Source organism: Oncorhynchus mykiss, chromosome 23, assembly GCF_057628025.1.
Source record: "Oncorhynchus mykiss isolate SJ-2025 chromosome 23, ASM5762802v1, whole genome shotgun sequence".
Taxonomy (NCBI): domain Eukaryota; kingdom Metazoa; phylum Chordata; class Actinopteri; order Salmoniformes; family Salmonidae; genus Oncorhynchus; species Oncorhynchus mykiss.
In genome coordinates, this window is record NC_143044.1 from 40278727 (window position 1) to 40304901 (window position 26175).

Consider the following 26175-nt stretch of genomic DNA (forward strand, 5'->3'; position numbering starts at 1 on the left):
TTTCTGATTTCAGAAAAGTTTTAATGATATGCCAAGACTATTCATTGTATACTGTACCTCCGTCAGTTGTACACACTGTGAGTTATACCTCCGTCAGTTATACACACTGTGAGTTATACCTCCGTCAGTTATACACACTGTGAGTTATACCTCCGTCAGTTATACACACTGTGAGTTACACCTCCGTCAGTTATACAAACTGTGAGTTATACCTCCGTCAGTTATGCACACTGTGAGTTATACCTCCGTCAGTTATGCACACTGTGAGTTATATCTCCGTCAGTTATACACACTGTGAGTTATATCTCCGTCAGTTATACACACTGTGAGTTATACCTCCGTCAGTTATACACACTGTGAGATATACCTCCGTCAGTTATACACACTGTGAGTTATACCTCCGTCAGTTATACACACTGTGAGTTATACCTCCGTCAGTTATACACACTGTGAGTTACATCTCCGTCAGTTATCCACACTGTGAGTTACACCTCCGTCAGATATACACACTGTGAGTTATACCTCCGTCAGTTATGCACACTGTGAGTTATACCTCCGTCAGTAATACACACTGTGAGTTATATCTCCGTCAGTTATACACACTGTGAGTTATACCTCCGTCAGTTATACACACTGTGAGTTATACCTCCGTCAGTTATACAAATTGTGAGTTATACCTCCGTCAGTTATACATAATGTGAGTTATACCTTCGTCAGTTATACACACTGTGAGTACTTCCCCCGTCAGTTATACACACTGTGAGTTATGCACACTGTCAGTTATACCTCTGTCAGTTATACACACTGTCAGTTATACCTCGGTCAGTTATACACACTGTGAGTTATACCTCGGTCAGTTATACACACTGTGATAAAACAACGTCAGTTATACACACTGTGAGTTATACCTCCATCAGTTATGCACACTGTGAGTTAAACCTCTGTCAGTTATACACACTGTGATAAACCTCCGTCAGTTACACACACTGTGAGTTATTCCTCCGTCAGATATACACACTTTAAGTTATACTTCCGTCATTTGTACACACTGTGAGTTATTCCTCAGTCAGTTATACACACTGTGAGTTGAACACACTGTGAGTTATACCTCCGTCAGTTATACACTCTGTGAGTTATACACACTGTGAGTTATACACACTGTGAATTATACACACTGTGAGTTATTCCTCAGTCAGTTATACACACTGTGAGTTAAACACACTGTGAGTTATACCTCCGTCAGTTATACACTCTGTGAGTTATACACACTGTGAGTTATACACACTGTGAGTTAAACACACTGTGAGTTATTCCTCAGTCAGTTATACACACTGTGAGTAAAACACACTGTGAGTTATACCTCCGTCAGTTATACACACTGTGAGTTATACACACTGTGAGTTAAACACACTGTGAGTTATTCCTCAGTCAGTTATACACACTGTGAGTAAAACACACTGTGAGTTATACCTCCGTCAGTTATACACACTGTGAGTTATACACACTGTGAGTTATACACACTGTGAGTTATTCCTCAGTCAGTTATACACACTGTGAGTTATACCTCCGTCAGTTATTCCTCAGTCAGTTATACACACTGTGAGTAAAACACACTGTGAGTTATACCTCCGTCAGTTATACACACTGTGAGTTATACACACTGTGAGTAAAACACACTGTGAGTTATACCTCCGTCAGTTATACACACTGTGAGTTATACACACTGTGAGTTATACACACTGTGAGTTATTCCTCAGTCAGTTATACACACTGTGAGTTAAACACACTGTGAGTTATACCTCCGTCAGTTATACTCACAGTGAGTTATTTCTCGGTCAGTTATACACACTCTGAGTTATACACACTGTGAGTTATACCTCGGTCAGTTATACACACTGTGAGTTGTACACACTGTGAGTAATACCTCGGTCAGTTTTACACACTGTGAGTTATTCCTCAGTCAGTTTTACACACTGTGAGTTATTCCTCAGTCAGTTATACACGCTGTGAGTTATACAAACTGTGAGTTATTCCTCCGTCAGTTATACACACTGTGAGTTATTCCTCAGTCAGTTATACACACTGTGAGTTATACACACTTTGAGTTATACCTCGGTCAGTTATACACACTGTGAGTTATACACACTTTGAGTTATACCTCCGTCAGTTATACACACTTTGAGTTATACACACTTTGAGTTATACCTCGGTCAGTTATACACACTGTGAGTTATACACACTGTGAGTTATACCTCGGTCAGTTATACACACTGTGAGTTATACACACTTTGAGTTATACCTCCGTCAGTTATACACACTGTGAGTTATACCTCCGTCAGTTATACACACTTTGAGTTATACCTCCGTCAGTTATACACACTGTGAGTTATACCTCCGTCAGTTATACACACTTTGAGTTATACCTCGGTCAGTTATACACACTGTGAGTTATACACACTTTGAGTTATACCTCCGTCAGTTATACACACTTTGAGTTATACCTCCGTCAGTTATACACACTGTGAGTTATACCTCCGTCAGTTATACACACTTTGAGTTATACCTCCGTCAGTTATGCACACTGTGAGTTATACCTCCGTCAGTTATACACACTGTGAGTTATACCCCCGTCAGTTATACACACTGTGAGTTAATCCACCGTCAGTTATACACACTGTGAGTTATACCTCCGTCAGTTATACACACTGTGAGTTACACCTCCGTCAGTTATACACATTATGAGTTATACCTCCATCAGTTAAACACACTGTGAGTTATACCTCCGTCAGTTATGCACACTGTGAGTTAAACCTCCGTCAGTTATACACACTGTGAGTTATAACTCCGTCAGCTATAGACACTGTGAGTGATCCATCCGTCAGTTATACACACTGTGAATTATACCTCCGTCAGTAATGCACGCTGTGAGTTATACCTCCGTCAGTTATACACACTGTGAGTTATACCTCCGTCAGTTATACACACTGTGAGTTATACCCCTTCAGTTATACACACTGTGAGTTATACCTCCTTCAGTTATACACACTGTGAGTTATACCTCCGTCAGTTATACACACTGTGAGTTATACCCCTTCAGTTATACACGCTGTGAGTTATACCTCCGTCAGTTATACACACTGTGAGTTATACCTCTGTCAGTTATACACACTGTGAGTTATAACTCCGTCAGCTATAGACACTGTGAGTGATCCATCCGTCAGTCATACACACTGTGAATTATACCTCCGTCAGTAATGCACGCTGTGAGTTATACCTCCGTCAGTTATACACACTGTGAGTTATACCTCCGTCAGTTATACACACTGTGAGTTATACCCCTTCAGTTATACACATTGTGAGTTATACACACTCTGAGTTATACCTTGGTCAGTTATACACACTGTGAGTTATACCTCAGTCAGTTATACACATTGTGAGTTATACACACTGTGAGTTATACCTCAGTCAGTTATACACACTGTGAGTTATACCCCTTCAGTTATACACATTGTGAGTTATACACACTCTGAGTTATACCTTGGTCAGTTATACACACTGTCAGTTATACACCGTCAGTTATACACATTGTGAGCTATACACACTCTGAGTTATACCTTGGTCAGTTATACATGCTGTGAGTTTTACACACTTTAAGTTATACCTCCGTCAGTTATACATACTGTGAGTTACACCTCCGTCAGTTATACACACTGTGAGTTATACCTCCGTCAGTTATGCACACTGTGAGTTATACCTCCATCAGTTATGCACACTGTGAGTTATACCTCCGTCAGTTATAGACACTGTGAGTGATCTCTCCGTCAGTTATACACACTGTGAGTTATACCTCCTTCAGTTATACACACTGTGAGTTATTCCTCGGTCAGTTATACACACTGTGAGTTGTTCACACTGTGAGTTATACCTCGGTCAGTAATACACACTGTGAGTTATACACACTGTGAGTTATACACACTGTGAGTTATACCTCGGTCAGTTTTACACACTGTGAGTTATTCCTCAGTTAGTTATACACACTGTGAGTTATACACACTGTGATTTATACACACTGTGAGTTATACACACTGTGAGTTATTCCTCAGTCAGTTATACACACTGTGAGTTGAACACACTGTGAGTTATATCTCCGTCAGTTATACACTCTGTGAGTTATACACACTGTGAGTTATACACACTGTGAATTATACTCACTGTGAGTTATTCCTCAGTCAGTTATACACACTGTGAGTTAAACACACTGTGAGTTATACCTCCGTCAGTTATACACACTGTGAGTTATACACACTGTGAGTTAAACACACTGTGAGTTATTCCTCAGTCAGTTATACACACTGTGAGTTATACACACTGTGAATTATTCCTCAGTCAGTTATACACACTGTGAGTTATACACACTGTGAGTTATACAAATCAAATCAAATCAAATCAAATTTATTTATATAGCCCTTCGTACATCAGCTGATATCTCAAAGTGCTGTACAGAAACCCAGCCTAAAACCCCAAATAGCAAGCAATGTAGGTGTAGAAGCACGGTGTCTAGGAAAAACTCCCTAGAAAGGCCAAAACCTAGGAAGAAACCTAGAGAGGAACCAGGCTATGTGGGGTGGCCAGTCCTCTTTTGGCTGTGCCGGGTGGAGATTATAACAGAACATGGCCAAGATGTTCAAATGTTCATAAATGACCAGCATGGTCGAATAATAATAAGGCAGAACAGTTGGAACTGGAGCAGCAGCACGGCCAGGTGGACTGGGGACAGCAAGGAGTCATCATGTCAGGTAGTCCTGAGGCATGGTCCAATGGCTCAGGTCCTCCGAGAGAGAGAAAGAAAGAGAGAAAGAGAGAATTAGAGAGAGCACACTTAAATTCACACAGGACACCGAATAGGACAGGAGAAGTACTCCAGATATAACAAACTGACCCTAGCCCCCCGACACATAAACTACTGCAGCATTAATACTGGAGGCTGAGACAGGAGGGGTCAGGAGACACTGTGGCCCCATCCGAGGACACCCCCAGACAGGGCCAAACAGGAAGGATATAACCCAACCCACTTTTCCAAAGCACAGCCCCCACACCACTAGAGGGATATCTTCAACCACCAACTTACCATCCTGAGACAAGGCTGAGTATAGCCCACAAAGATCTCCGCCGCACACTGTGAGTTATACACACTGTGAATTATTCCGTGGTCAGTTAAACACACTGTGAGTAATACCTCCCTCAGTTATACACACTGCGAGTTAAACACACTGTGAGTTATACCTCCGTCAGTTAAACACACTGTGAGTTATACACACTGTGAGTTATACCTCCGTCAGTTATACACACTGTGAGTTATACACACTTTAAGTTATACCTTCGTCAGTTATACACACTGTGAGTTATACCTCCGTCAGATATACACACTGTGAGTTATACACACTTTGAGTTATACCTCGGTCAGTTATACACACTGTGAGTTATACACACTGTGAGTTATACCTCCGTCAGATATACACACTGTGAGTTATAAACACTTTGAGTTATACCTCGGTCAGTTATACACACTGTGAGTTATACACACTGTGAGTTATTCCTCCATCAGTTATACACACTGTGAGTTATACACACCGTGAGTTATTCCTCCGTCAGTTATACACACTGTGAGTTATACCTCCGTCAGTTATACACACTGTGAGTTATACCTCCGTCAGTTATACACACTGAGTTATACCGCCGTCAGTTATACACACTGTGAGTTATATCTCCGTCAGTTATACACACTGTGAGTTATACCTCCGTCAGTTATACACACTGTGAGTTTTCCTCCTTCAATTATTCCCATCATCAGTTATACCACGGTCAGTTATTCCAACTGTCAATTATACTCACCTTCAGTTATGCCCACCGTCAGTTATACCTACCGTTCTGTCACTTTGTTGTGCTTAGTTTCATTCCATTGTTTTTTTGTTTTTGTTTTTTAAGGGGTGGATCAGTTTAATACTGCGGAAAGAATTTTGCTTCCAATGTAATTGTCTGCATCAATTCCAATCCCCCATATTTTGGGGGTAAATATATACAGTGGGGCAAAAAAGTATTTAGTCAGCCACCAATTGTGCAAGTTCTCCCACTTAAAAAGATGAGAGGCCTGTAATTTTCATCATAGGTACATGCTCAACTATAACAGACAAAATGAGAAAAGAAATCCAGAAAATCACATTGTAGGATTTTTAATGATATTATTTGCAAATTATGGTGGAAAATAAGTAGTTGGTCAATAACAAAAGTTTATCTCAATACTTTGTAATATACCCTTTGTTGGCAATGACAGAGGTCAAACGTTTTCTGTAAGTCTTCACAAGGTTTTCACACACTGTTGCTGGTGTTTTGGCCCATTCCTCCATGCAGATCTCCTCTAGAGCAGTGATGTTTTGGGGCTGTTGCTGGGCAACACGGACTTTCAACTCCCTCCAAATATTTTCTATGGGGTTGAGATCTGGAGACTGGCTAGGCCACTCCAGGACCTTGAAATGCTTCTTACGAAGCCACTACTTCGTTGCCCGGTCGGTGTGTTTGGGATCATTGTCATGCTGAAAGACCCAGCCACGTTTCATCTTCAATGCCCTTGCTGATGGAAGGAAGTTTTCACTCAAAATCTCACGATACATGGCCCCATTCATTCTTTCCTTTACACGGATCAGTCGTCCTGGTCCCTTTGCAGAAAAACAGCCCCAAAGCATGATGTTTCCACCTCCATGCTTCACAGTAGGTATGGTGTTCTTTGGATGCAACTCAGCATTCTTTGTCCTCCAAACACGACGAGTTTAGTTTTTACCAAAATGTTCTATTTTGGTTTCATCTGACCATATGACATTCTCCCAATCTTCTTCTGGATCATCCAAATGCTCTCTAGCAAACTTCAGACGGGCCTGGACATGTACTGGGTTAAGCAGGGGGACACGTCTGGCACTGCAGGATTTGAGTCCCTGGTGGCGTAGTGTGTTACTGATGGTAGTCTTTGTTACTTTGGTCCCAGCTCTCTGCAGGTCATTCACTAGGTCCCCCTGTGTGGTTCTGGGGGTTTTGCTCACTGTTCTTGTGATCATTTTGACCCCACGGGGTGAGATCTTGTGTGGAGCCCCAGATCTTGGGAGATTATCAGTGGTCTTGTATGTCTTCCATTTCCTAATAATTGCTCCCACAGTTGATTTCTTCAAACCAAGCTGCTTACCTGTTGCAGATTCAGTCTTCCCAGCCTGGTGCAGGTCTACAATTTTGTTTCTGGTGTCCTTTGACAGCTCTTTGGTCTTGGCCATAGTGGAGTTTGGAGTGTGACTGTTTGAGGTTGTGGACAGGTGTCTTTTATACTGATAACAAGTTCAAACAGGTGCCATCAGTAGAGGTAACGAGTGGAGGACAGAGGAGCCTTTTAAAGAAGAAGTTACAGGTCTGTGAGAGCCATAAATCTTGCTTGTTTGTAAGTGACCAAATACTTATTTTCCACCATAATTTGCAAATAAATTAATAAAAAATCCTACAATGTGATTTTCTGGATTTTTTTTTCATTTTGTCTGTCATAGTTGAAGTGTACCTATGATGAAAATTACAGGCCTCTCTCATCTTTTTAAGTGGGAGAACTTGCACAATTGATGGCTGACTAAATACTTTTTTTGCACCACTGCATATCCATACACGCATGCATACATATACACATATACATACACATACCTATATATACATACATACTTTTTTTAAAGAATATACCTTTATTATTATTCCCCGCAAACCCTTCCGCCGATCCCCCAATTGGAGTAAATTAATAAACACTTCTGCTTTTACCTTCAATTCATACATCTTATACACATTTTACAGACACAGTCTACTTTACAATAGTTCTCTCTTGTTTGTTCTTAGTCCTTCCTCTATATCTGATGTCCATCCAGTTTGATTTCTATTTGTAACTATGCTATTTCACAAAAGTTCCGAACCTATATACATTCTACAGATCCCGTATGTTTTACATTGTTTATCTTGTTATTAGTCCCACCCTTCAGCTCCATTCAACCCCTCCCATCTATCTCTCAACATCATCCATTTCGGATTTCTATTTGCCATATATTTTTCAACTGTGCTGTGATGCTTCACATAATAATTGAACCTTCCTATTCTCATAGCTTCTACAGATTGTCAATTAAAAATAATAATTTTAATGCCGAAAGGAAAAGAGTAGAATAGAGAGAACCACTACCAGACCCACACACATCAGCAGAAGAGACTGCCTAGAGGGTAGCCTGTTTACCAGATAGCCAGTGGAGAGAATAAAGAATACACACCATATAAAACCCACATCACAGCACAGGGGTAACCCCAACAAGAATACCTCATACAATAATACTAATACTAATAATGGCAGAGCAATTCAACGCAACTTCATACAAGAATGAACCCAGTCATCAACATAGGATTTGCAATAATCTGTATTATTTTCTAGTGGATGAGTGCAGAGGGTATGAATGTGGGGGGTGTTCATCGACACAACAAAGGCCTTAAAAATGTCCAGTCTTCTCGGCCACATGTCATTAGTACATCTCAATACAGTTCACATAACAATACACAATTTGCAAGCAACCTCCCTTTTAACTGAAATGTCCAAATACTTCTGGCAGGGCAATAATAGTCCAGCTCTAATGAACTTCAATGGGAAGTGCATTGGAAAAATAGAGAGTCTGTTGCATGGTAAAGCACTGGAACGATAGAGGGAAGAGAAAAAGAGAAAGAGAACAAGAGAGATCTTAGCTGTGGTCTTCAGGCGTGCAGGTGTACAGTCTGACTGTCCGATGGTTTGTATGTTAAAGCTTCGCAACCATGTTGCTACTAATCCATGCGATCCATAACGGGCGTGGTCCCAAACGAAAACAACCACGACCTAGCGCAATTACACCGATGATTGAGTTAAACACTCTATAAACCAATTCTTCAGCCATTCCTGGAACTGTGACCAAAAACGAGCTACATATGGACAATACCAAAATAAATGATTGAATGACTCTGCCTCCTCACATCAGAATCTGCAGAGCTGGGAAGATTGTATCCCACATACATATAACATTCTATTAGTTGCAATAATTTTGTATAGTAATTTAAATTGAAAAATGTGAAGTTTTGAATCCGGCGTTGTTTTGCGTATCAATTCATAAACTTTGTGCCATGGAAAATCTCTTCCCAACTATTTTGCAATTTATATGGCACAGCTGTCAGTTTTTTGGTCCTTAAATTAAATTGTTATATGTTTTTATTTATCACACTTTTCCTTAACATTCTATGTTCCTTAATACAGGGCCGACATACAAGTTTCTTACCTTTTTCCCCTTCTACTTGCCTCTTCCATTTTTGTGGTAATGCTGCAATTAATTGGTTGTAATTTTGGGTAGAGCAGACATTTCCATATGTCTGTGTTAGCTGCATGTGTGACAACTCCACCAGTCCTATTTATGATATCATTCACTAAAATTATACCTTTTTCAAACATTTCTTCAATAAATACAGTTTTTTTTTTATCAATTAGTATATTTGAATTTAACCACAATATTTGTGTACTATTTGTTCTGTCATTTCAGATGGATTAAACTGAAATTGCAACCAACTTTCTAAGGCTTGTTAAAAAAATAAAGATATTTTAGAGATTATTTCCTTTTCAAACAACCGAAAGTGAGCAGGTGTAATCTGAATAAAGGGGAAAAGGCCCTTCCTGAATATACAGTGCCTTGCGAAAGTATTCGGCCCCCTTGAACTTTGCGACCTTTTGCCACATTTCAGGCTTCAAACGTAAAGATATAAAACTGTATTTTTTGTGAAGAATCAACAACAAGTGGGACACAATCATGAAGTGGAACAACATTTATTGGATATTTCAAACTTTTGTAACAAATCAAAAACTGAAAAATTGGGCGTGCAAAATTATTCAGCCCCTTTACTTTCAGTGCAGCAAACTCTCCCCAGAAGTTCAGTGAGGATCTCTGAATGATCCAATGTTGACCTAAATGACTAATGATGATAAATACAATCCACCTGTGTGTAATCAAGTCTCCGTATAAATGCACCTGCACTGTGATAGTCTCAGAGGTCCGTTAAAAGCGCAGAGAGCATCATGAAGAACAAGGAACACACCAGGCAGGTCCGAGATACTGTTGTGAAGAAGTTTAAAGCCGGATTTGGATACAAAAAGATTTCCCAAGCTTTAAACATCCCAAGGAGCACTGTGCAAGCGATAATATTGAAATGGAAGGAGTATCAGACCACTGCAAATCTACCAAGACCTAGCCGTCCCTCTAAACTTTCAGCTCATACAAGGAGAAGACTGATCAGAGATGCAGCCAAGAGGCTCATGATCACTCTGGATGAACTGCAGAGATCTACAGCTGAGGTGGGAGACTCTGTCCATAGGACAACAATCAGTCGTATATTGCACAAATCTGGCCTTTATGGAAGAGTGGCAAGAAGAAAGCCATTTCTTAAAGATATCCATAAAAAGTGTCGTTTAAAGTTTGCCACAAGCCACCTGGGAGACACACCAAACATGTGGAAGAAGGTGCTCTGGTCAGATGAAACCAAAATTGAACTTTTTGGCAACAATGCAAAACGTTATGTTTGGCGTAAAAGCAACACAGCTGAACACACCATCCCCACTGTCAAACATGGTGGTGGCAGCATCATGGTTTGGGCCTGCTTTTCTTCAGCAGGGACAGGGAAGATGGTTAAAATTGATGGGAAGATGGATGGAGCCAAATACAGGACCATTCTGGAAGAAAACCTGATGGAGTCTGCAAAAGACCTGAGACTGGGACGGAGATTTGTCTTCCAACAAGACAATGATCCAAAACATAAAGCAAAATCTAAAATGGAATGGTTCAAAAATAAACATATCCAGGTGTTAGAATGGCCAAGTCAAAGTCCAGACCTGAATCCAATCGAGAATCTGTGGAAAGAACTGAAAACTGCTGTTCACAAATGCTCTCCATCCAACCTCACTGAGCTCGAGCTGTTTTGCAAGGAGGAATGGGAAAAAAATTCTGTCTCTCGATGTGCAAAACTGATAGAGACATACCCCAAGCGACTTACAGCTGTAATCGCAGCAAAAGGTGGCGCTACAAAGTATTAACTTAAGGGGGGCTGAATAATTTTGCACACCCAATTTTTCAGTTTTTGATTTGTTAAAAAAGTTTGAAATATCCAATAAATGTCGTTCCACTTCATGATTGTGTCCCACTTGTTGTTGATTCTTCACAAAAGAATACAGTTTTATATCTTTATGTTTGAAGCCTGAAATGTGGCAAAAGGTTGCAAAGTTCAAGGGGACCGAATACTTTCGCAAGGCACTGTAGGATGAGACAGTCGTACCAATTGACTAGAGAACCAGTTTGGATTTAACTACAACTTTTGAATGACTGATGCCTTTAGTGAGAGGTCTAATGCTTTAATATTTAATAATTTCAGCCCACCGAATTCATATTCGTTATATAAATAGGCCCTTTTAATTTTATCTGGCTTGCCGTTCCAAATAAAATAGAATATTTTTTGTTCATATAATTTAAAAAGTAGGCAAAACCATAAGCAAATAGGTAAACTGTGATATGACTAAAGAGTTAATCAGGGTGAATTTTCCACAAATAGACAGGTATTTTCCTTTCCATGGTAGCACGATTTTATCTATTTTTGCTAACTTCCTATAAAAATGTATTGGGATTTGTTTACCAAGTATGTCCACATCTCCGTCAGACCATTTAATTGGTCAACTATATGGTCATGTAAAATTTGCATTTTTTTAGTGATCCAATACGTAATATGGTATATTTATCATAATTTGGTTTTAATCCAGAGAGGATAGCAAAAGTATCTAGATCCTCTAAGAGGCCGTGGAGAGACTCTAATTGTGGTTTTAAAAGAAAACATGAATCATCAGCGTACAATGACTCCTTAGTTTTTAAGCCATGGATTTCTAATCCCTTAATATTATTTTGGATCTGATCTTAGCAGCTAACATTTCGATGGCAATAACAAATAGATATGCCGATAGAGGACAACCTTGTTTTACTCCTCTAGATAGTTTGAAACTTTCTGAGATGTAGCCATTATTTACTATTTTACACCTAGGGTTACTAGGTGTAAAATACATAACCTTAACCCGTTTTATAAGAGATTCCCCAAAATTGAAATGTTCTAGGCTTTTTATCAAAAGCCTTTTCAAAATCAGCTATGAAAACCAGGCCTGGTGTCCCCGATATTTCATAGTGTTCTATTGTTTCCAATATCTGACAATCATTTTTTAAATTCTATGTGCCAAGCATTTTGCTATGATTTTTGCATCACAACACTGAAGTGTAAGAGGTCTCCAATTTTTTAAATGGACTGGATCTTTATATATACCACTTGGGTCCTGTTTCAGTAACAATGATATCAGACCTTCTTGTTGCGTGTCTGAAAATCTACCATTTACATACAGTCGGGAGAGCAAGTATTTGATATACTGCCGATTTTGCAGGTTTTCCTACTTAAAAAGCATGAAGAGGTCTGTAAATTTGATCATAGGTACACTTCAACTGTGAGAGACGGAATCTAAAACAAAAATCCAGAAAATCACATTGTATGATTTTTAAGTACTTAATTTGCATTTTATTGCATGACATAAGTATTTGGTCACCTACCAACCAGTAAGAATTCCGGCTCTCACAGACCTGTTAGTTTTTCTTTAAGAAGCCCTCCTGCTCTCCACTCATTACCTGTATAAATGACACCTGTCCACACACTCAATCAAACAGACTCCAAACTCTCCACAATGGCCAAGACCAGAGAGCTGTGTAAGGACATCAGGGATAAAATTGTAGACCTGCACAAGGCTGGGTTGGGCTACAGGACAATAGGCAAGCAGCTTGGTGAGAAGGCAACAACTGTTGGGGTAATTTTTAGAAAATGGAAGAAGTTCAAGATGACGGTCAATCGCCCTCGGTCTGGGGATCCATGTAAGATCTCACCTTGTGGGGCATCAATGATCATGAGGAAGGTGAGGGATCAGCCCAGAACTACACGGCAGGACCCGGTCAATGACCTGAAGAGATCTGGGACCACAGTCTCAAAGAAAACCATTAGTAACACACTACGCCGTCATGGATTAAAATCCTACAGCGCACGCAAGGTCCCCCTTCTCAAGCCAGCGTATGTCCAGGCCCGTCTGAAGTTTTCCAATGACTATCTGGATGATCCAGAGGAGGAATGGGAGAAGGTCATGTGGTCTGATGAGACACAAATAGAGCTTTTTGGTCTAAACTCCACTCGCTGTGTTTGGAGGAAGAAGAAGGATGAGTACAACCCCAAGAACATCATCCCAACCGGGAAGCATGGAGGTGGAAACATCATTCTTTGGGGATGTTTTTCTGCAAAGGGGACAGGACGACTGCACCGTATTGAGGGAGGATGGATGGGGCCATGTATCGCAAGATCTTGGCCAACAACCTCCTTCCCTCAGTAAGAGCATTGAAGATGGGTCGTGGCTGGGTCCTCCAGCATGACAACGACCCGAAACACACAACCAGGGCAACTAAGGAGTGGCTCCGTAAGAAGCATCTCAAGGTCCTGGGGTGACCTAGCCAGTCTCCATACCTGAACCCAATAGAAAATCTTTGGAGGGAGCTGAAAGTCCGTATTGCCCAGCGACAGCCCCGAAACCTGAAGGATCTGGAGAAGGTCTGTATGGAGGAGTGGGCCAAAATCCTTGCTGCAGTGTGTGCAAACCTGGTCAAGAACTACAGGAAACGTATGATCTCCGTAAATGCAAACAAAGGTTTCTGTACCAAATATTAAGTTCTGTTTTTCTGATGTATCAAATACTTATGTCATGCAATAAAATGCTAATTAATTACTTAAAAATCATACAATGTGATTTTCTGGATTTTTGTTTTAGATTCCGTCTCTCACAGTTGAAGTGTACCTATGATAAAAAGTAGGAAAAGATGCAAAATTGTCAGTGTATCAAATACTTGTTCTCCCCACTGTAGGAGTGGTTAAAACAAGCCAATAATGGTCCTTTGAGTATACCAAAAAAAAGTTTTGTATACTTCCAGTGGTATGCCATCCAGCCCTGGAGTTTTCCCATCCTCAAAGGCCCCAATTGCCTCAAGCATTTCCTCCTCTGTAATTTGGCCTTCACATGAGTCTTTCTGTACAGATATTAATTTTACATTACTTTTAGGAAAAAAATCCATACAATTAGTTTCAGTTAGTGGAGATGGAAGAGCCTGAAATGAAAACATATTCTTAAAGTACTTTACTTTCTCTTTCAAAATATCATTTTGTGAATCATGCATGACTCCATCATTTGTAACAAGTTTTAGTACATTTTTTTGGTAGCATTTCTATATTGAAGATTGAAAAAGAATTTGGTGCATTTTTCCCCATATTCCATTCAGTTCACTTTATTTTTATAATCTATTACACTGGATCTTTCTTGAATAAGTTCCTCCATTTCTTTTTGTTTTTCCTCTATCTTATTCTGTGCCTCTATAGTACCGTTTTTATTGCTATCTAACTGTACTGTTAGTCCTTCAATTTCCTTTGTTAATATGGACTCTTGATCTAAATAGCTTTTGTTTTATAGATGAGTACTGAATTGCATTGCCTCTAAAGGCACATTTAAAAGTGTCCCATACAGCAAGGGGATCTGCTGTACCTATGTTATGTCTGAAAAAGTCAGTTATAAATTCTTCTGTCCTAGTTCTAAACAATATATCATCTAGTAGGCTTTGATTAAATTTCCAATATCCTCGCCCACATGGAAATTCTGTAGGAGTAATATATATGCCAATTATGTGATGATCCGACCGCATTCTGTCCCCTATCAACACTTTTTAAGCTTTTGGTGCCAGAGAGAATGGTATAAGAAAGTAGTCAAGGCGACTAGCTTGATTAAGCCTCCGCCATGTATATCTCACTAGGTCAGGGTATTTAAGCCTCTATATATTCACTAATTCAAATATATCCATGACATTCATGATTTCCTTAAGTGCCTGAGGGTGATAGTTTGTAGTGTGATTTCCTTTCCGGTCCATAGAGGTATTTAAGACCGTATTAAAATCTCCCACCATAATAATAGAGTCTAGTGTTGCATGTAGAGTTGATAAATTCTTATATATATTTTCAAAGAAGCTTGGATCATCATTATTCGGGAAAAAAATAAACATACAGCACACCATCCACACATAGTGTGCCTTCTGTTTACTTAGTTTTTATCTTCACTATGTTGAATTAGTGCCTGTGTGTTCAATTAGTTATATGTGAAGATTCTGTATATAGAAAAGCTATATTTTTATTGCATTGTTACAATCCATAACCGGGCTAGAATTGTGTTTATTTTCCTCATCTATGAGAACTTTGTCATTTTTTTAATAACCATGGAGTAGTCTTTGTGTCTCTGAACAACTAGTTATCAATATATAGTTAATCAACGACGAGAGCTTCTCGTTTCCCTTTTAATCTATTTTTCTTTGAAAATGGGATACAGAAGTTTGCGCCGTTAGTTTCCCTTTCTTTCTTCCTTCACGTTGGTGCGGTTGTTCCTGTGTGTCGCTAGCAGTGGTGGATTGTATTAGGATCATGTATTACAAGTTGTGTAATCATTTGGGACATGTAGCCTATTTTAATCATTATGGAATGCAGACCATACTTAGCAGGTTAAACCTGGAGCCTGGCGCCCAGTTCATTATGACTGTCATTACAAGTCCATGATTATTAGGGTAGATTTATAGGACTACTGTTCAACCCCTATTGTACACTTTTCTCACCAATATTCTATGGATGAACAATTGAATATGGCAACTTTCAGGATTAATGCATAAAGGCTCTCCAAACCATTTATTTTATTATTCATAAATCATTTCCAAACCCTAAATAATCTACAAGATTAGAGTATATTTAAATCTACCAATTGGTGTTGAAAAGGAGGTGAATATACACAGAGTTACATGGCTTTCTTTCCACGTCTGCAAAGCCCGTTACACACCTCCATAACGTAAGTCTGAATTCCAACTACTGACAAGTGTGTAGGGAAGATGTGCATAGGAAAGGCGTACAGTTCCTAAATCTGAATTAGGGCCCTCCATTAATAGAAAAGGTGTGTACAGTTACGGGCAGTGCAGGTACCGTACCAGGCGATGATACAGCCCGACAGGATGCTCTCAACGGTGCATCTGTAGATGTTTGTGAGGGTCTTAGGGGCCAAGCCAAATGTCTCCAGCCTTCTGAGGTTGAGGAGGCACTGTTGTGCCTTCTTCACCACACTGTTGGAGTGGAGGGACCAGTAAGGTCCCAGCTCCACCTGTTACGTTATGTAACTACTGCCAGCTGCACGCACAGAAGCAGGTGAACACACAACCACACACACCATAAACAGCCATGTCACACAGGATATCAAGTGGACGATGGATGACGAGTCGGGAATAGTGGTGATCACCTTCCACTCTCTCCCAACCCATGACCCCAAAATACCTCCACCACACACACGCAACAGAACTCACTGATGCACACACAAGCATTAACACACACAGGCGCAGACACACACACACACACACATAATTTAATCTGGTTCACAGTGTAGAGCATCTTGGTGCAGCTGACAACCATTTATTCACCCCACTGACACAGGCTATATGTGAACATTTCCTTCTGGAATCCCCCTTTCCCTTCCTCCCAAATGCTTCCTCTCCACTTTCCTTTGTTGCTTTTACTCCTCCTTTCTCCTTTCTCTTGAATGACACACATGCACACACATCTACGCACGCACACAAACACACACACAGTGGCAGGTTGTCTGTCAGCAGTTGACCAGTCGATGATGGATGTCCTTGGAGAACAGGTATTGAATACTGTGCTTTCTCTTGTTGTATCTGAAAGCCCTTCTCCCATTAAACCTAAGGTCATTTCTAGCTCCGCCCCTGGACTCGCTTTCTTCCTGAGCATGCTGGGTAAAGTAGTTTAACATTGTCAACAAGATAAACCCAATGCAAACGGGGAAAGATGAACAGTCAAAGACAGTTCGTGTGTGTTTTCAAGGTGTTGCATGGGTGAGAGGGGGAGGGGGTGCAGTAGGGGATATGAAAAGTAAGCCGTGTGTGTGTGTGAGAGACAGAGTGTGTGTGTGTGTGTGTGTGTGTGTGTGTGTGTGTGTGTGTGTGTGTGTGTGTGTGTGTGTGTGTGTGTGTGTGAGAGAGAGAGAGAGAGAGAGTTTGTGTGGGTGCGTGTGTTCAGACTGACAGCCACACAGTTTCATATCTCTGTGTCTCCTCCATAATGAAGTAAACATCCCAGCATCCAGCTCTGACAACAGAAGAAGACAAACAAACACACCACAGGACAATGTGCCATACACACAGGGAACTATGCCTACCGACAAAGATCGTTAAGACAGTCACTCAGGACAGGGATTATTCAGTTTGACCAGTCAAAAACCCAGCCATTTTTTATTTGAGCTCTTTGTATGCAGTAAAAGTCACCTTTATGCACAGATCTAGAATTAGCTTACAATACCCAAATTCCGACCTGAAACATAAAGCTGACCAGTGCTGAGATGCTCTACTCTGCTGTGTATGTTGCCATGAGCCGACTACAGTAATATGAGGCTTTATGCAGGTTAGGGCAGTAATCCACGTCGTTTTAATAATGTAATAAAAGGTATGACTGTATCTCAGGAAGTATCAAATACCATTTTCAAATCTATACACCCTGTCCCAGAAACTCTATACTAGACAGGAGATGGTATAGGGGTCACACACACACACAAAACATATCTCTATCTCTCTGTTTCATTCAACAAGTTTCAGTTTGATTTTCCCCAATCTTTTTCTCTCTCTGTTTCCTTATTTCTGCACCTGACAGTGGATTGGGAATGATTTCTACATTTTAAACTAAACCCAGGTAGACCTACTTTTAATTCAGGTAGACCTACTTTTAATTCAGGTAGACCTACTTTTAATTCAGGTAGACCTACTTCTAATCCAGGTAGACCTACTTCTAATCCAGGTAGACCTATTTCTAATCCAGGTAGACCTACTTCTAATCTAGGTAGACCTACTTCTAATCCAGGTAGACCTACTTCTAATCCAGGTAGACCTACTTCTAATCCACTAAAGAAAGACAAGAAAAACACAGATTTGATCATTTTGAGCATTTTTTTTTATTAATTAAATGCAACAGAAAGGCAATAAAATTAAGATAAATAACTTTGTTTTTTACACAGGGGAAATATTTTAGTCATATTTCCAACAATGACTGAGACAATTGTCACAAACTATATACCAAACCTACAAAGTAAGTCGTTTCCAGTTGGTCTCAAAACAGGTTGCGCAAAGATGATGTCCCTTCACCCAATGTGATGTTTAGAACTGAATCCAGTGTTTCTTTAAGAAAATACAGCTTTTAAAATATTGTTTAAAGACCTACAAAAAGTAATATAACATGGATGTTCACATTAGATTTATTTTAAGCTTTTGCGTCATAGTGTTACAGCAACAATGTTGTTTAAAAAAGTCAGTTCATGTACGTCTCATATGAAAAGGCATTCATGTTCTCCTTGTGAAAACCCCAACACTGAAAACACAGTCATCCCAGGCATGTATAACTGGCAGGAAAGGGTGGAAGGTGAAATAAAAATAAAAACAGAAAGACACATTTTTGGCAAAGCAGGAAGAAAAGTGAAAAGATTAAGCACAATTTTGATTGGATCCTTAATCATTTTTTTTTATAGACATTCCCCTCTTTTGATTGGCTTTGATTGTCCTTCACAGTCATGAGATGCCATATGGTTGTCATGGAGCCTTCAAGTGCAAGAGCCAAGCTACGTGCAGGAAGATAAAGTTGCTGTGTTCCCATGGCAACATGATGGTGAATGTTAAGCCATGTCCTATGCCAACAGGTTGGAGGGAAACCCAGGTGCGCTACTTGAATATGATTGCAGGGATCTCCGAATTCAGATTTTATTGAATATTTTCATATTTTTATATTTCTTCATATTGCATTCTAATGTGATGAAACGAAACATAGATGCGCTTTGGTTTAGTATTTTTTAGGCCAGATAAATAGACATAGATTTCCTCTAGGAATATATAGATATAGAACATCTAGAACTCTCTAGTCTGGACCTTTAAGGATCAGCGAATAGAAAAAACTTTCCAGTATTTCTAAAAACAAAGAAATCTACATTTGAAACCCCCACAGGAGAATAAGCAACATTATTATAGACAATAAAACCTAGAAGAACAATATACAAAACCAGACCAATGATGATGTGAACAAAAAAATCATTTTCCACTTTTCTTATAAAAACATCCCCGGTCACTAAATCCACACTAACCCCCAAAATGGGACTTGAACCCATCCCGTCGCATATTTACAGCTTTACCCCTCATGGACCCCATCCCATCTCCACAACGTACTCAGTGCAGAAAGAGAAGAAGTCTTAAAGCTCCTCCCCCTAAGCCAAAATAACTATTCAACAGTCATTGAAAAAATAACAACGTAAAGAGCAACAAAGAGGAATATAGTTCTCTCTTCATGTATATTATATATGTATACTATGTCCAGTTGAATATTAAAGTCTTTATACATAATGCTGTACAACACACAGAAATAGACAAATCATTCAGCTGTACCTGAATAGAAGGATATGAGAGGTATTGAAGTGTATGGCTTGACTGTAGAAATAATCATTCCTTTTTGTCTTGTTTTCTGTCTAGAGAAAAAGCGGTTAGTAAATCCATTGATATATGAATATTCATAGATTTAGGTTTAGTAGGTTTACTTTTTGAGTGTTAAAGACATCTAGGGTTTCCATGGTGAGGTCTAGACGAGAGAACAACGCACGCACACACACGCAAACACACACTCGCAAACACACACTCGCAAATGCACTAAAGCACTATTTACTCTCAGCTGTTCAAGGACCAAATGCATCCATTACAACCACTCAGCACATACTCTCTCTCACACACACACTTCAGAACTACAGTGTTTTTGGTCCTTTTGGGATTTCTCAATCCTGCCGTCATTCATTTATCATCAGAGCAGTGTAGCCACCAGTGTAGTCAGTCTCTCTCTCTCGCTCTCTCTCTCACTCCCTTTCCCAGTCTCTATTTTATGTCTTCTATATAACCCTTATTTAACCAGGTCTCTAGACTGAGAAGTGAACACATCACATTCTCACTTACAGCAACAACCTAGTAAGAGTCACAGGAGTCTCTGACAAACTGACTGAGAGTCAGTCTATGACAGTCTGACACACTGCCAGAGAGTCAGTCTATGACAGTTTTTGACTGTGACAGACAGTAAAACAACTCTTAGAGACAAGACGTAGCGAGGACACGGTCTGTCAGTTTCAGAAGGTCAGTAGAGTACTGTAGTCCCTCTTCAGATCACTAGATCATTAGATCAGATGACTTCAGTGCTGCGGTCCAAAGTGCTGTTATCCCTTTTTGGGTTGGGATCGTCCACACCCAGATAGGACCCAGAACCAAGATCCAGAACCAGCAGGAACTAGAACCAAGGAAGGTCCTCATTTCCAAACTCTTCTAGATTTGGACAGAACCATGCTTCACTGACACCAGCACCAGTAGCTGGATTCATCCTGGAGAGATGAGGCTTCCATCTTTAAGGCTTTGTTTTGTTTACACTCCATAGTTGTTGCTAGGGGACGATGGCCACGCCCTCGGCGCTAACCAGCTGGCCTGTGGTTGGCTCGTAGGTCCCTGCCAGGTAAAACAGATCCTGGGCCCCACCCCCTGGCTTTCGTCGGCGAATCAGGTGCTCGTAATCGGTGCGACTGAGCACCTGACAGCGGTGGGAGATGGTCTGGACATCGTTCTCATCCTCATGGCTCGACTGGTACAAAGCATGCTGGGTAGCGGAGGGAAGGAGACAGATGTTAAACACAGAGTTAAATAGAAGACTGAAAGATAAATGAACAGCCTATTCATTAATCCCCAAATAGATTTAAGTAGATACATTCTTGATCAATCCTTGATAAATTTTATCAAAAGGTTGATACATTTGATCAAAAAGTTGATCATGTTGCTGAATGATAATCCATCATACCTTTCCGTCATGTGGCCTCTTCCCCAGGCTCGTCTCCTCGGGATGGTAGAACCACTTGACCCTGACCACCATGCTGGAGGACCAGGACTCCCAGAGGCTCTCCACCCGCCCCACGTAGGGCAGCTGGGGCCGACCGGGGGACAGGAACACAGCACAGTCCCCCACATGCACCGTCTCACCACCACGCACAATCGCCTTGTAGAACAACTTACGGGCCTTACCCTTCAGACCACGCCTCTGTAGGGGGAGAGGGGGGGGGGGGGGGGGGGGTTAGGAGGGAGTTCAGGTAAGGACAGGTAAGACCTTACTCAGTTATTCAGTTCAGTAAGACCTCAGTCAATAAGTCAATACGTCTGCTTCAGATTGTGTTCACCATTAAGGCTCCCACATGTATCCTCTGACCTGTGTGGGATTTCCAGACCACTTCCACAGCTGGCGACCCGGCAGGAGGGCGGACATATTAGGATGGGGGATCGGTGACAACATCCTCTGCCTCTTTTCTGCTGGGTGATCCTTGGGAGGTTTGGGCTGGGAGGCCGGGTTGTGTGTGTTGGGGGTCGGAGTGTGTGTGTTGAGAGACAGAGTGTGTGTGTTGGAGACGGTTCCACCTTTCCTCTTGGTTTGGCTTTTGGATGCACTGCTGCTACTATTGGTCCTCCCCTTTGATGTGTACTCCTTCCTGTCCTCTCCTCTATCACTTCCTCTAACCTTAGACTCCCCGGTGACAGACATGGCTGCCTTTGCAACGTAGGAGTGTGGTGTTGCTGAGGCGGGGCTTGGGTTGGGCTTTGTGGTGGGGTCAGGGGTTAAGGTGTTAGACGTCAAGCTCTGTTTGTGTTTGTGTTTCTGCTGCTGGAGCAGCGCTCGGCGGAGAAGGAGGGATGAAGATTCTTCTTCGTCAGAGGAGTAGGAGGAGTCGGAAGAACAGAGGGAGGAAGAAGAGAGGGAGCCAGAAGAGGAGGAAGAGGAAGAGGACGAGGAGCAAACAGAGAGACGTGAGAGGAAACGTCCTGCGCCCGCCGCTGCTGCTCTCCTCCGAGCTACGTCTTCATCTCCATCATCATCATCATCTTCATCCAGCTCAGAGTAAGAGCTAGGGCAGTCACTGGGGCAGTCCAGAGTACCAAACTCTCCCCCCAGACCCACTAATCCAGACGAGGGGAGCCCCTTTCTGAGGGCTGGCGCCCCTTTCAGGAGCGGCTCAGACTTGGACATTCCACTCTCTCCTCTTCTTTCTCCTTTATTTCTGTCTTTCACCACCAGGGCAGGGTGGATATACCTGAGAGGTGCCCCCTCCTTCACCACCAGGGCAGGGTGGATGTACCTGAGAGGTGCCCTCTCTGCCCCTGCAGATGGACCCTTGTGCCCCCTGCCGCCCCCCAAACGCAGCAGAGCTTTCCCATTCTTTGTTTTGGGCGAGGTCACGCCCTCGTGGTCCAGCTTCACCAGGAACTGTTTTCTGTACCTGTCACTCGACTTCCTGTTGGAGGGTGCCGTTGTCATGGCGACAGAGTCACTTAGCACCAGGGGTGTTACCGTGGTAACAGGCCGGTGGGTTCCGCTTCTGAAGGCTCCAGCGTAACCGTTGGCGATGCTACTGAAAGAGTCAACCTCAAAGGGGGAACTAAAGATGCACTTGAGGGGTGTGGGAGGGGTGAGGGGGTGTGTGGCTGGGCGGTGGAACACCCCCAGGTCTCGCTGGCGACACACTCGGTGGGTTTTACGGGATGTCCCGTTAAACAGGAAGAAGTCCGCTGGAAGTCTCTTCGCCGGCCAGCTTATCGAGGAAGTGTTGCCCCCGGTTACTCTCTCTGACGATGTCGTGGCTGAACTATTGGCCTCTGGCTTGACCTTCTTTGGTCGTCCAACTGGAAGAATAAACAGAGTAAGAGAGAAAAGGGGAGAAAGAGAGACAGAAAGAAATAAAGGGAAAGAAAGAAGAAGAGAGATTTATAAACATGATGAATGTACCTATCCTTCCTTTAAACCAAGTCAAAGACAACAAATTATGTGTAACTATAAATTACAGCCCTTAATGTGGAACTGGAGACACCTTGTCACATTTAGTCTGTTGAGTTGTGGGAATGCTGTTTGACTGGAGGGCATTCAGATCAGTGACAGTTGGAACAGTGATGACGTTAGGCAGGTGGACGGGGATTCCATAGAGAGGGAAGAAGCTGTGTGTTGATGGTCTGTTGGGCGATTAGGCTCGCATTCGGTGTTCCAATTAATCCCAAAGGTATTCGATGGAGATGAGGTCAGGGCTCCGTGCAGGGAAGTACATTTCTTCCACTCCGATCTCAACAAACCATTTCTGTATGGACCCTACTTTGTGCACGGGGGTGTTGTCATACTGAAACAGGAAAGGGCCTTCCTCAAACTGTTACCACAAAGATGGCAGCACAGAATCATCTAGAATGTCATTGTATGATGTAGCATTAAGATTTCCCTTCACTGGAACTAAGGGGCCTTGCCCAAACCATGAAAAACAGCCCCCAGACCATTATTCCTCCTCCACCAAACTTTAGAGTTGGCACTATGGTAGCGTTCTCCTGGCATCCGCCAAACCCAAATTTGTCCATCAGACTGCCAGATGGTGAAGCGTGATTAATCACTCCAGAGAACGCTTTCCACTGCTCCAGAGTCCAATGGTGGCGAGCTTTCAACGCTCCAGCCGATGCTTGGCATTGCACATTGTAATTTTAGGCTTGTGTGCGGCTGCTCCCAAAATTAATCTCCCGGCAAACAGTTATTGTGCTGATGTTGCTTCCAGAGGCAGTTTGGAACTTGGTAGTGAGTGTTGCAACCGAGGATATACGATTAATACGCTCATGTGCTTCAGCACTCGGCGGTCCCGTTCTGTGAGCTTGTGTGGCTTACCACTTCGCAGCTGAGCCATTGTTGCTCCTAAACGTTTCCACTTCACAATAACAGCACATATAGTTGACCAGGGCAGTTCTAGCAGGGCAGAAATTTGATGAACTGACTTGCTGGAAAGGTGTCATCCTATGATGGTGCCACGTTAACAGTCACTGAGCTTTTCAGTAAGACCATTCTACTGCCAATGTTTGTCCATTGAGATTGCATGGCTGTGTGATGGATTTTATACCCCTGTCAGCAACGGGTGTGGCTGAAATAGCCAAATACACTCATTTGAAGGGTTGCCCACATACTTTTGCATATATAGTGTATGATTAAAGATGGTCTGACTAGTAAGTTGGCCTCTGAAGCAGTTTGCCTTTATCTTTTTAGTTCCGTTCCACTTTCCCACAAGCAAAATAAAAACTTCGGAACTGGTTTGAACCAAACGAAAGTACCGGTTTATATTGTTCCTTTCTGTCCCTTTCTTAACCTGTGAAATCTACCGTTTTTTACATTTAGGTTATTAAATTACTTCACCAATCAGTGCGGATAGAGCAGGCAAGCTAATTGTTCACATGCCTGATGGACAGACAAGTGTAGCCTATGGCGCAAGATGGACTGACATTTTGCATGTGGGGAGAGAGTGAGTGAGGGTGGAGGAGGAGGCTGGAAGCGCTGGGCATCTTGTTATGATATGCATTATCTGAATTACGTCCACAGAATTATACCTAGGAGGAGCGGCTTCTATGAAGGAAACTTTGAATGTCCTGTGAGCTAGTTAACTAAAAAGCATGTGTGTGCAGAGCAGCACCAGAATTAAAAGCATTTCTTACCTTTTTGTAGTTAACAAATGGTCTTTAGTATCCTTAACTAGCATCCATTCTTTTCTAGCTAATGAAAAATCTCTCTCCTATCTTCTGAATCATGTAATGATTGTAATGTCAGTACAGTAGCCTCTGCTTCAGAGGGGGAGGGGCCAGTGGTGGAAAAAGTACCCCATTGTCATACTTGAGTAAAAGTAAAGGTACCTTAGTAGAAAATGACTCAAGTAAAAGTGAAAGTAAGCCAGTAAAATACTACTTGAGTAAAAGTCTAAAAGTATTTGGTTTTAAATATGCTTTAGTATCAAAAGTAAATGTAATTGCAAAAATATTTTAAATTTGATCATATTAATAAGCAAACCAGACAGCAAAATGGTCATGTTTTTTTTTTAAACAGATCGCTAGGGGCACACTCCAACACGCAGACATCATTTACAAACGAAGCATGTGTTTAGTGAGTCAGCCAGATCAAAGGCAGTAGGGATGACCAGGGATGTTCTCTTGATGATTGTGGGAATTGGACAACTTTCCAGTCCTGCTAAGCATGTCAGGGAAAATGTATGAAGTAAAAAGTACATGATTTTCTTTAGGAATGTAGTGGGAAAAAAGTAGTTGTCAAAAAATATGAATAGTAAAGTACAGACACTCCAAAAACAATTTAAGTAGTACCTTCAAGTATTTTTACTTAAGTTCTTTACACCACTGGGAGGGGCTACAGTAGCATATGCTTCAGAGGGAGAGGGGCAGGAAGCCTAAACACACACACTGGCCAAGATTTTCAGCTGGCAGGCAGTCAAACACTGGAATAAGTTTCTGAGTGACAGAGTGAGGGCTTTGGCACAGGAGATGTGATGCGTTTTTTTTTTATGGGACTAGAAAATATGCCTGGAACCGGTTCCCATGCTTTTAAAATAACGGTTCAGTTACAGTATGGATCACTTTTGTTCCAGGTTCCATTTCTGTCCTTCAAAAATGTGGTTATTTTCTGGTTTTCGGTTCTGTTCCCTGAACCGTTTCCAACCCCTCTGGTGGTGGTATCTACAGTATGCTTATTTCACTGGTGCTGCTCAGGTGCTGTTGGCCTCAATCTCAAACAAAGGGAAAAACCATCTAATTATGCTCTGAGCCATTACCTGGTCTCCTCTCCTGGCTCCTTCCTTCTGCCTCTTCATTGTTTGGTCCCTCTGTTGGCTTGTCTCTACTGTCCTGGGTGGAGCTTCTGCGACCACAACGTTCAGTTGAGAGCAGGGCTGGAGATGGCTCCGCACCTGAGTAAGTGAGAGAGAGAAAGAGCGAGAGAGTGAATGAGAAAATGACAGAGAGAGAGAGAAAGCAAGAGAGAAAGAGTGAGAACACGAAAAAA

The 26175-nt window shown here is 41.6% G+C and overlaps 1 protein-coding gene across 7 annotated transcripts in view; it reads right to left on the bottom strand.

The window, feature by feature from the left end:
* Positions 1-18193: 18193 nt before the first annotated feature.
* The window catches only part of bahcc1b (BAH domain and coiled-coil containing 1b), a 123159-nt gene continuing 115177 nt past the window's right edge, over positions 18194-26175 (bottom strand). For all 7 annotated transcript variants that reach the window (XM_090217469.1, XM_036960705.2, XM_090217471.1 and 4 more), the window contains 4 exons: positions 25946-26080; positions 21532-22997; positions 21130-21366; positions 18194-20931 (listed from right to left, as the gene is read on the bottom strand). In XM_090217469.1, the coding sequence (XP_090073595.1) occupies positions 20722-20931; positions 21130-21366; positions 21532-22997; positions 25946-26080 (2048 nt within the window). In that variant the 3' untranslated portion in view covers positions 18194-20721. The remainder of the gene's footprint in view (positions 20932-21129; positions 21367-21531; positions 22998-25945; positions 26081-26175) is intronic.